This window comes from Ischnura elegans, chromosome 3, assembly GCF_921293095.1.
Source record: "Ischnura elegans chromosome 3, ioIscEleg1.1, whole genome shotgun sequence".
Lineage (NCBI taxonomy): Eukaryota > Metazoa > Arthropoda > Insecta > Odonata > Coenagrionidae > Ischnura > Ischnura elegans.
Genome location: NC_060248.1, coordinates 54,106,469 through 54,119,078, shown reverse-complemented (window position 1 = coordinate 54,119,078; position 12,610 = coordinate 54,106,469). Strand labels below are relative to the sequence as shown.

Here is a 12,610-nt window from a genome sequence, read left to right as displayed (position 1 = left end):
CTGACATGTTCGAAGAAAAACATAAATTGCAAGTAATTCTGTTTTCGTGTAAACAATTTTGAAAGCCACACCATTCTTTTATGATAAACCTGTATACTGAATTTATTTTTACAAAGAAACGTTTCTTTTAACGCAATATAATTCTCAGCTTAACAACTGGCAAGTGGAATGGAATAAAAATCTGGCAATCGCTGTTTCATTTATCATCTATAAACCTCTACAAATATAAAAGAGGATGTCTGTTTGTCTGTCCGCTATGCATTTCCAAACGGCTACACGGATTGAGGGAGGGGGGGATAAACCCTCCACCCAGAGCTCAGAGAAATTTTAAAATTTAATCCATTTCACTTAATTGGATTAATATTGCCTATAAAATAGTGTAAATATTAATAAAATAGCCCTCCGAAGATAATTCACAGTGTCCGGCGATATCTGGTGGGAATGTTTTATATCCATGAGAATAAAATAAAATGGTAAATTTCCACACAATTTTATTTTATTCTCATCCCTCAGAAGGCCGTAAAACTCACCATTTTGAACCAGTTATCTGACAAATTTTCTAGAGGAGGGCCCCCGAGCAACCCGCTTACCCTGGCGGGTATTCTACACCCTCAGACAGCCAAGTGTTTTGCGCCTGAAACCCCCCTAGCCTTAATTCATAGCTGCGGCCATGATTGAGAGGAACTATCAGCTCAGCAACTTAATCTGTATTCGCTTGCAGTCGGTCGTTAATATCACCGACAAGTGAGCCTGTTTTACCCGATGCAACGACTTTTCGTTATTGAAGAAGCCACGACAACAAACCCATTCTCAAACACCCGAATCACAGGAACGAGGAAAGAATGGATGGAAGCATAGAGACTCAAGGCTACAAATATTACGATCAAAGATTCTCTACTCAGCCTCTACATGTGTTCCGCGCATTTAAATGGGTTTACTTAAGTCGCCACTAGCGGCGTTGACGGGGAGAGAGGTCAGCATTCACGGAAAAATAATCTGTAATTTGTGCTGTTACCCGAAATTTATATTCGAAATAATCTGATCTATCAAATTCATCATATTTCAATTCTATTCCTCACGTTTGTAAATTTTATTTAAGTGTTATATTTGGTTATTGTGATCATATATAAATTGTGCAAGGTAGTATTGCTTTTACAAATGTTGTGTGGAGGCAACAGTGGGTGTATGAATTGTTAAGTTGACGGCAACAAATCAATGCCGCGGCCTGAACATCACACCATCCTGACTAGCCAATCACAGAGCAGGGCTATCAGGCCACAGTGTCCATCTCTTACCTTTTCGGTGGTCTTTTACAAGCATCCATGATGTAAACATCCCTGTACCTTCTTCCCGGTGTCGTCCGCGGTTATAACAGTTTTTCAGAGTTTATTATTTATTCCGAGTGTTACTTTTAATTCACAGTAAGTTAGTAATGCGTAAACTGTACAATATGGAATATATTGATCGCTTTCGACTAACCTCTGCGAACATTTTTGGAAACCCATTACAAAGCGGTCGAAGTGGCTACAAAAATCAAGGTTACACGGAACCTATCGGTCCCCTCTCTATGAAGTCGCCAAACCCAAGGCCATGGTTGCTTTCCCAAGCACTTCAGCTTTATTTTCTTGTGCATTTGACGATAGTTCCTCTATCATCAACGACACTTCACGGGATCGAATAGGTCATTTCCAACCTCTCGCATTGGAGCAGGGTACGCATTAATGCTGCTCCCTCAAATTTTCCCTTCGCCTCCATGGTTTTCTTCGAGTAACGGCCTGCATAATGTCACGGCCTGCGCAATTTGTTATTCCTCTGCTTACTCTCCATCATACATACTTTCTGTGGGCGACAGAAAAAAAACAAGAACTACTTTGGGGCAAGTCACCGCTCGAATCTTTTCTATTGAATGGAGTGAGGAGTTTAAGAAGACGCAATTAATATTCGTGGTTTTTAAATGACCCATGCATAAAACTGCTACGCTCCCGAAATTATAAGGTAAAATGTTCATATTTCATATACATGCAAATAATGGCAATGTCTGACTTTGTGTGCCCTGAAAATTTCAACATGATATGCGTAAGTTTTTAACGAGTGATGCGTGATGAAAAATGGCATAAAGACTGGGAGTAATGTCCCCTCTTAACATCATTAAATGAGGGAAAGGCACGTGTATCAAATTCTTTCACAAAAAATCGAAATTAGACAGAAACCCAAATACCACTCATGAACCACCACCTTTAAACATAATTAGATGTGATACGAAAATGTTTTATTGAATTTTATGATATCATTAACACGCATTGGATTAAAACCTGATGGAAGAGTTGTCTTTCCTTGGTCGAAATAAATTGCAAAATAATAATAGAAAATCCTAATTATTCAAATTCAACAGTCTGCGAATAAAGTAAATTATTTCGCTTAATTTATGAAAACGAACAAAATGCCGCGAGCGGAAAATATAAATAAATCAGATTGAAATGGAAGATACGGAGAGAGCTTGGTCCTTTTTTGTACTTCGACACAGAAAGGCCCGAATATATTCATAAACACGTTCAACTAAATTACATTAGAACCGGAAGTAAGCCTAATTTAATTTGACTCTAACCAAAGTGGAACTAATCGTAACCCGTAATGCTTCTGTACAAAACTAGTATTTCGATATTCACGTAAAACTGCAATATTCTCTAAGATTATAATGAATAGTGGTGTGAATATGTCTTGGAGAGAATTCGACGCTGCCGCTGTTAATTCAGGGTACTAAAATTTTTCTTACTTACCCAAATGCACAGTTGATCCCAGGTTCAGGGAGTTGGTACAACTCCAAATGCCTCCCTCATCGACGAGACGCTCTCTCACTCAACTATGAAATTGGAGATATATTCCATTACTCTATAAAATACTTACTCCCTAGTGGTGCTGTGGAGTATGCACACCACGTGGTGTTCTTATAACACTGCATCATAGCATCCAGAGCGCAAGTCAAGTTGTAATACGCTCATACCTCACCAAGCACTCGCGGTTTCTAAACGCAACTGACGTCTGGGAGGAGGGCAAGAGAAACTACCTCAGAATTACCGGCAAGTCGAATAGGTTGCACATCCCATGTAGACTAAGCCGAGGGCTGATAGACTCAAGGGTGTGGTGCAACACAGACACACGCAAGGTGGTGAAGTTTTTCACTCCCCTGTTCAACCAGTCACCTTACCTCAGTGAGGCAAAAGTATGAATAACGTAATTCTTGACCTTGTATAATTTCGAGGTTACTATCAGTCCAAGATTACTAGCAGAGACCTAATGATAGAAGTATAGTATCGGCTATGGCGAGATAAATAAATTCTTCCGAGTTTGTTGATATCTTATGTGAAATATTGGTGTGTAACTTTCCTCAAAATTAAATTCATTGCCACAAAATTTTCAATGAACCATCTTACAGATCTAAAAAAGATGCTTCAGCATCGGAACTCGGACAGAAGTAAATTTCACTATGTGAAGTTATTTTAGTAGTTCATACAGTTTCCATTTCATTTCATTATGGTTTATATTAATCGTAAGCATGTGACGGTATGAAATTTTATTTCTCATGATATGCTACAGTAAAAAAATTACGATCTTACGATTTTTTATTTGAAGAAGTTTGCCAGTAAGGATATAAAAAATTAGTTAGTGGCACGATAGAGGCAAGTAATGAAATGTGTAGGTATCTGTTGCCACTGCCAATCCACCGACCAAAGGCCTAAATCTAAACGGACAAACAAAATTTGGGAAAATGGGAGACAGAACTCTTTACTTATAACTGTATCATTGCTGAACATGAATTGTAATTTATGGGAGATAGTACTAGATGCTGCATAATTTATTGAACTTTGTTTTGGATCTACTGAAACCATTATCGTATTCTAAGAGATCAATGGCAATGCCATAAAATGATTTGCAATTATGGTGATTGTGTAATGAACTTAAGGCGTTATTGCAGCTTTATTGAACTCTCTAGGGTATAACTAACCCTTGAACTGGCAATAATTTGGAATTATTAAGGACCAACTTATATCCTCTTTGCACCGTACTCATTCATATCTTTTGCTTCAGTTCAAAAAAGTTAGATGAAGAATTTGTTGTACTTGGAGATTATCAGATTATAGTTATGCATCATGTGCCAGAGATTGTGTGTGATTTACCTTCAAAGAGTGCATGCCTTTTTGCACTTCTCCATTCAATTCCTTTTTCTTATTTTCATGATGGTAAGCTGTATATGGCTATCAGGGTACCGCAACATGTTTCTGGTTCAAATGTTTTCTATTAACCTCTGCAAACTCTTATCTTGTACATAGAGACTTGAAAGGTGTGTTAAACATTCTGCCCCTCATACATTGAACAAAAAGTTTCCGAGAAAATATTAGCACGCTGAATTTATTGCGTGAATGCTACCATGATGTAACCAAATTTCAATTTCAAAATCTTCTTTCTTAAAATTTATTATTAGATTTTTTGGACCAACTCACTCACTAAAAACTCACCCAGGAAAAAGCCACCGGAGAGTATATTTCACATATTCACGTTAGGGTTCCAGTTATCATCCCAGCATTTGAGTGTGCTCTAGGGCTCTGCCAGGACATGAGCCCTTACGTACGCAAACATAACATCATCAATGATGTTGAAACCACTATTTTAGATTCTGGAGTTTTAAAGCAAGAACGGAGTTAGTCATTATAAAAATTGTTTCCACAAAGGAGATGTAAGAATCTATCATACGTAGTAAGCTACCATGTTTTAACCAAAAACAGAAAAATACCAAAAAAACCTTTCTTTAAATATTCAAGCAATTACTGATCTATTTTTTTAACAAATTCACTCAGTACTTCAACGTAAAATTTTGCTAAGATAGGCGAGGGTAAATTTCACTCAACACTCAGACATGAGTGATTATATTTCACATGTTCAGGATGCAATTATGGTAACAGGGCATGAACCCTACACCAAAATAACTTTTATGCCTGAAACTGCAAAGCAAGAACCAAGCTAGCTTACAAAAGCGCCGTTCCAACTGAGGAAACATAGGTAAAGACAAGGGGAAAGTAATAATAGACAATTGTTTTATTTTACTGTGTCGTAGTATATAAATTTATTGAACTGTTCACCATCATATGACGACACCACCTCTCTCACAGAGCCCGCGACTCACACAACATGATCCTCTCTTATTCTCCGCCATACACACACAAACACACAGATTGTATCGTCCTAGAACATTCCTTATTCCTCCCCCTCTCTCATCAACTCCTAGTCTCACCGTTATTAACATTCTTTCTAAGAGATCGGAGAAGAACAACACATATTTCTCACAGAAGGCTTAAGAAAAAACAACAGAAAACAGACAAGAATACAGTAACAAATAGAAATTGCATTTACAAAAAACAGAAAAATAGTAACATCTGACATTCGATCAAGCACGTACACTTTCATTTTTTTCTCACTCACGCAACCATTTTTTTTGTTATTATCTCATCATATTTTTTTTTACTTCAAAAGTGCATTCATTGTTTCACTAACAGATCAGTTAGGGTCCTCTGTCAATGCTTTCAAAAATCCGACCACTCAATGGCTTCGAAAGACGACGCTGTACACAATGACTATGGCTTTGCCACGAAACTCCATCACGCTTCTCTCGAAATCACACAATTTTTTTTTAGGTTTTGCTCAATGAGATTAGTAATTTGATTTTGTTTCCTCTAATACCACACTGGGTACTCCGTCGTTTTTATAAGTAGGCTTTTTCATAAAATATAATCTCTTGGCCACATTTCTGTCACACCACAAGCTACAAAGGAATTGCAACAACTTCGGGCGAACCGAAGTCATTCAACAGTCGCTCTATGCAGTAGCATTGGGCAATTCATATTGATTGGGCTTTACGCTTAAAGCGTGGATTCCAGGAGAATTGGATGAGGTTTGCTAATGCTACTAATCACTGCTAATCTGAAAGCGTCGAACAATAGTCGGATTCAACCATATGGCATTACGGTAGAAAAAATAAAATTATGACATATGAGACCAACTAACTTTTTTGAACTGTCATCATGTATTTCAACAAAAGAAAGCAACACGATTGGTTTTAAGTGCTGCGTTTCTCTCACCGATATTAATGAGGTAGAGAGATTTATATAAATTGAGATTTAAATTAATAGAAAACCGTCCACTTACTTTCTTAATTACTATGCAAAAGAGCGAAATTTTAATCACGTAATCTAAGGAGTGTGAGATAGCAGGAGGGAGTCAAAAAGAAATTATTGAGGAGAGGACGTGACTATTTGTGAGAGGAATCCCAGATAAAAAGTCGTGATCTATTAGGTGTATGGGAGAGGAGGAGAAAAAAAAACAAATATCACACATATATACCGTATTATACATTTCTTTGTACATATTTCCTATTTCCCTTGCACAAGGGAGCACCAAAATGAATTGTAATATTACACAATATTTGAGAATCATTGCAAAAAAAAAGAGGAAACCCTTGGCATGTTCATATTGTAATTAAGCATGGGTACGACCTATTTTCAAAAGCCGTCCGAGGATTCAGCGTTCATGCAGTCAGGTTCGACTCGGAGGACGAGCGTCAGGGTTCATGGAAGCGGGAATGGAGGGATCTGAAGCCGATACTAAACCCGTTGCTATGGGATACACTCGCGGGAGAGAACGAGGAGGGGGGGATTGCACATTAAAAATTCAGGGAAAGGGAGCATAACTGCGGGTTTTTTTCCAAAATCTCAAGAGACTGAGATTTCTACAAACACCGCCACCTCTCTCCCTGTATAAAAAAGAAAAGAACCGAGCTCATCCTTCAGTAAACAAAAAAATAATAACTTTACGAGCCGTTTGGATTCTTTTTTTTTGTCCTATGTAGATTATGTATTGAACATTGTAGGTACTCAACACACCACTGCCCTAAAAATCGTCAACGTGTTACTATGTACGCTGAAGGACAGCCACAAGGCGCAATGCTTACGCAATGAATACTTTACGTTTAGTTACAAGTCAATTTCACTCGGTTGTAGAGTTTACAGTTATAAGGCCACAGTTCACTGCACTAGCATTGCTCCGAGAGTACATTTTGGCGAATGGTATGTGTGCAAACAGGGTACGAAAAACATTAATTGCATAAAAATTTAATTCCCATGCCTAGAAAATTTTGTTTTGATGTAAAGATAAAACTATCAAAAAGATTTTTCAAGAAAATGGGGGTAAATTGGAAACGACGTTCATCATGATACCTCTTGGCAATTTTTCAACAACCACACACCTACCTTTGTACAAAATGTTCTCTCTTGACATGGCTGGAGCCTCCATAACTCCCCTCAACGTTTATGCAAAAATTACGTAAATGCTTCACACGTACGGAAGATAAATTAGACTGTACCAAAATGTTCCTGTTGTAAACAGTAAAAGTAACACGAAACCGTTAAAATCACCTTCAGAAAATTCAAAAATAGGAAATTGGCACGTGCCGATATTTAATATACGCATGCTTTAGCTTTCATGTGCCATAGCAAAACATGGCAAGAAAACGAAATTTAGGCAGTGACTGCAAAATGAATCGCGACTATTAAATTGTAAACAGCTTATTTTCACCGACAACCGAGAGGATAGCCACCTTAAGCGCAGCGGAGAGAGCTAAAGGCAAAACCTGTGATTAATTTCGGAAAATCCTCACGCGTAATTTGCGAGGGGTATTATACCACAAAAAGAATTACACTAAAACACCTTTCCGGGAAACTTCATTACGGCTAAATTAATTAAATAATGAAATCTTGTGTTACGATTGGGTCATGTGGAGTTACACACGTTTATTCGCCAGGGTTAAAAATAAACAGCGACGTATTTGTCTCGTTCATTCCACCAATCGCGGACTCCCACATTTTCTTTGGTATAAACAGGTGACAATTTGTTAAAACTTCATGCAATTACGATACCTACATCCACAATTCACTGCGTTATTTAGCTTAGATCTCAATTTTTTTATACTTATGTACACATTCTGAATAATTTCGTTCACCAGACACAAACCGAAGTGTTCAAGTTCAGAGAGTTGTTTATATTTCTATATAATATATAATATTCATATATTCATCATACTTTATAATATGTATACTTTATATATATAATATGTATAGCCCTTGAGGAACATAAATTACAAGAACAACAAACTCAGGTCGACGACTCAATAATTATCAGTCCGCTGATAAGTTTCACTCTAAAAACTTCAGCTAAAGAGATGCAGGCATCTTCACACATTGTCTATAAGCTGCGAGAGTGTATTAGTTCTTCATTCCGCTGCGAAAATGTTCAGCGCAATGCGGAATCTTCCCGCATGATTGCACAGCATGCCACAACAAAACGAAAACACTCTTTAAAAAACACTCACTCGTGATCACAAAAGACACCTGCAAATTTCTGAGTCAACATCAAGTGTTCATTCAATTATTTATACACACAATTAAGCTTTGCTATGTGTCTTTTTCCAACCCAATATTTCGCCTCGCACAAAAAGTCATGACTGTGCTGACATCCATCGCGCAGACGGTTAAACCGCGTGCTCAATCGACGAGGGGAGAAAGAAAGCCGTGTGTCGATAATGCGACGCACAGTCACCGCAAACACTTCTCACTCATCAGAGGCTGGAGGCGTGGGAGGAACGCTACCGTAGATCGTACACTTGAGGTTGTCTTGGGCTCGAGGGGGCAGTAACGGGAATTGCACAAGGCGGCGGCGATTAGTACAGCCCCCCAATCATATCCGAACCCCCGACCCCCTCCTCCAAGCCTCACTTGTCCACAGACTCGGGTTCATGACTCGCCTCCAGCCCGTTCACCATCTTCTCGATGCTCTTCAGCTCGCTGGCCGCCGACCCGGGGACCGAAGACGTGGGTGGGATGGGTGGAGGTGGAGGAGGCGGGGGTGGCGGCGCCGCCACCGACGACGCCTGGGGCATCTCCGCCCCCGGAGAGTCCATCCCCGCCCCCAGGGGAGACAGCTTGGGACTGCTGCCCACACCGTGGTGAGAACCGGGAGTGACTGTCTCGAAGGCGGACCCCAGGGGAGACCCTCCGAGGAGGGACGAGGGGGCGGAGGGCGGCGCTGGGGCGGTGGGTGCGGGCGCCCCACCCGACGGCGGGGGCAGCGGGGGCGCGTAAGGGGCGAAGCGGTGGTGGTGATGGTGGTGTGCAGACGCGGCGGCCGCTGCCTTCAGCCTCTCCGAGAGGAGCGGCGGGGCGACGGCGGAGGCGGCCGATGTGGCGGGTGTCGCCGCCGCAAGGGCCGAGCCCAGTCCCGAGTAGGCGTGGCCGAAGAGCGGGTGCTGCGCCGCGAGGGCGAGTTGCGCGTTGAAGAGGAGGCCGGGCGAGACGCCGGGGATCCCCGTGCCGCCGTGGCCTCCGCCCCCGGACCCGGAGAAGATCGAGAAGGGCGAATGGGCGGCGTGCGCGGCTGCGGCGTGGGCTGCCGCTGCGGCCGCCGCCGCCGCTCCCGGCATCAGCAGCTGATGGAGGCCGGAGGCGCCGTGACCGCCCCCGCTGCCGCCTCCACCGCCGCCGCCCGCTGCCGCCGCGGCAGCCGCAGCCGCTGCGGCCGCGGCGCCGTGGTACAGCCCCGCCGCCGGGTGGCCGTACAGGTAGGGGAGGAGGTGTGGCGGGTGGATGGGGGGACCGACGGAGATGTTGGGGCTGGGGTAGTCGGAGGATGGGCCGGGGAGCGAGGGGTGGTGTCCGGCCGCATGGGCGGCCGCCGCCGCGGCGGCTGCACTGCCCGACTCGGAGGAGCTGTCGCTAGCCTCTCGCTCGCTGTCCTCGCAGCGTCTCCTCAGCGGGTCGTCTGGATCTGGTGGCAGAGAGAACCAGGCTAATCAGAAGCGAGGGGCCCTCGAGGTAAAGGCCCGCTCTATGGTCCACAGATTCATGTCGTTTATCATCTAGTTTACAAGCTTTGCTACCGCTTACCTTCTACAATATAGCATGCATTTTTCCTTGGTAGGGAGCGTGCAGTACAGGCATACAGCGTAATAATTGGAGCAAGTTGAGATATAGATATGCGAAGATACTCCCTAGTACATCCCATTCTCCGTATCAATTACCACATGAGAAGTGTGTCCATAAAATGCAAAGCATAAATACAATCATATGTGAAAGGTAGAGCAAGCAACATTAAGCCATTGCTCAGCTGGTGGTCAAAGTTAAAAATATAATCAAAAAATTCATGCTTTATAATTTCCCTATTTGCCACGATACGTTTTTTAGGGCATACGTTTTGAATAACAAGCGTAAAAAGGGAAAGAATAAATGGATTGGTCTAAATTTGCATAATCGTGGGCAAATCGAAGTAGCAAGAAAGAAAGTTCAGTGCTTCCTATACTATTCATATTATCTACTAAAGGTTTTAAACGAAATAATCAATGCATATAATTATCCAACGTGCTTAATAACAGAAAGGTACGTTCAGCAGCATGTTAAGTATAGAGTATATCATAAAGCATTTCATAAAAGCAAAATACATGCGTGCAAAAGTAATCGACACATAATGCTTAGAAACAGGCAAAAGAGGGAATATAATTGAGATAAATTCTATTTCTAGCACGTTCAATAGCTATCTAGTTACAAAACACAGATACAATATGGTTCTGCACTGTCGAATTGAAGCAAAGGTCAATATAGTTTTCTGTGGAATGGCAAAAAAGCAATAAAGAAGCAGCAGGAATTAATTGAAAAGATAACCAACACCCATGCACTCCAGCTTGGGATGAATGCTTGGCAAGCGGACTCACCCGAGTGAGGCTGCGGCAGGTGGTGGTGGTGATGGTGGTGGTGATGCAGGGAGGAGGAGTCGACGCGCCCGCCGTCCGACGTGCCCACAACGTCCACCTTCTCGTCCTCGGGGTCGGCGCCGCCACGGGCCAGGCCACCGAGGCCCAGCCCGCTGCTGCTGTCGGGGATGGCGTTGTGCCCCCGGCCGCCCCCACCGCCCCCACCCATGCTCTTCTGCTGCTCCGCGAGCCTCTGCTCCTCCTGGTGCCGCTGCGCCGCCAATAGGGCCTGCCGCCTGCTCAAGGAACAGAGGGGAGAAAAGAGGGTATGTCACGGTTAAGACTCCAGCAAAATTTGAGCAAATACAACGAAAGAATGCATGCAAAAAGAGGAACTTTGGGTTTTGTAATTCACGTGATGAATTCCAATTTTAATGAATTCCAATTTGGGTTTTCCAATTCTAATGAATACTCCGCTTGACGCGTAAGAGGATGCTTGAACACCAGCCTAGCAAATGCGAAGCAGAAATGATTGTTGACCGTGTTTGAGATGACGTTACTAGATTGCTACTTTTCTGATCATGTATGGTCCCAAATAATTTTGAGGAGATTGTATAAAATATTGTAACAAAAAAACAGGCTCTAAGCTGTCTTTGATTTATTTTTCCTCTGCATCTATAGACATCATTTGATTCCGATAGGATTTTAATTAGCCTGATTTGAAGCAAATTATACTATGTTGAGGCACGATGAAAAAAAATAGAATCAGAAAGTAAAAAGATTGTTATTCTATACATGAAATTAATAATTGAATATATTTGTAAAAAAATAATTTCGGAGAAGTATGAAATACAGGAGCACAAAGAGATAACTAAGATATACCAATACGTCTGCGCAATTAATATTTGCTAAGCCTGCCATACATAAAAAGGGTTGTTATAGAAATTGGAAAAACTTTAATAAAATCCGATTTTGATATACAGGGTAATATGCGAGTTAACAATTCCAACTCGTGGCATATGTGTACCACCAACATCGATGAACCTCGAAAAGAACAAAAAAATACCCAACCACCGAGTGAGCGCAGATCACCATACCCGACTACCCATCTTGCAAACTCGCCCTTCACTTCGCTTGGGACTCGGGAGTCCCCTAATGGGCCACACAGACAAGCGCCCTCCCTCACAAAACACCTCACACCTCGGCAGAAACAAGGGGTGGGTGGCGTGGAGAGTGCTAATGAACGCACCTCCCTATACCTCACCCGAACGACTTCCCTCATCGTCGGGGCGGCACCCGAAATAGCACCACTCAGCAACCGCCACCACTCAAAAGCCCACACCACCGGAGAGCTCGCAATTCTCGCCTTCCCGACCGAACCCAGCCTATGCCGCCCACAACACAGCTTGCGGCGCGAGCACAAGATTACCCTTTGCCGCCAGCTCGACGCCTGCTTGAAAAGGAGAACGTCGCCCATGCAAGGAGGCCCTGGCGCCTGCGACGCACCCGCCTTTTCTCTAGCCTCGACCACCTCACTCCCTCTCTCTCTATTTAGGAGTGCAAAATTCCTCTCTCTTCGTGCAACACTCGTCGAAAGATGACTTCCCCCTCAAAGACGAGGTGAAATTCTCGTTCTTCATAAATGCCCACAAGGGAAGATAAATTAAAAATTCGAAATATCGGACCTATATGACACTTAGACAAAGTGGCTTAAAGTAAGATGAACAAAAGAAGCATTAGGTCGTTTAGTCCTGAGCTAAAAAGGATCGTGAAAAGCAATTCCACTAGCATGTACCAAACCTTGCTGCCAAACATGTGTTACAA

The 12,610-nt window shown here is 42.5% G+C and overlaps 1 protein-coding gene across 2 annotated transcripts in view; it reads right to left on the bottom strand.

The window, feature by feature from the left end:
- Nucleotides 1–5,089: 5,089 nt before the first annotated feature.
- LOC124155806 (optomotor-blind protein-like) overlaps nucleotides 5,090–12,610 on the bottom strand; it is a 433,776-nt gene continuing 426,255 nt past the window's right edge. For both annotated transcript variants that reach the window (XM_046529926.1, XM_046529924.1), the window contains exons 6-7: nucleotides 10,808–11,082; nucleotides 5,090–9,888 (exon numbers count right to left, since the gene is read on the bottom strand). In XM_046529926.1, the coding sequence (XP_046385882.1) occupies nucleotides 8,816–9,888; nucleotides 10,808–11,082 (1,348 nt within the window). In that variant the 3' untranslated portion in view covers nucleotides 5,090–8,815. The remainder of the gene's footprint in view (nucleotides 9,889–10,807; nucleotides 11,083–12,610) is intronic.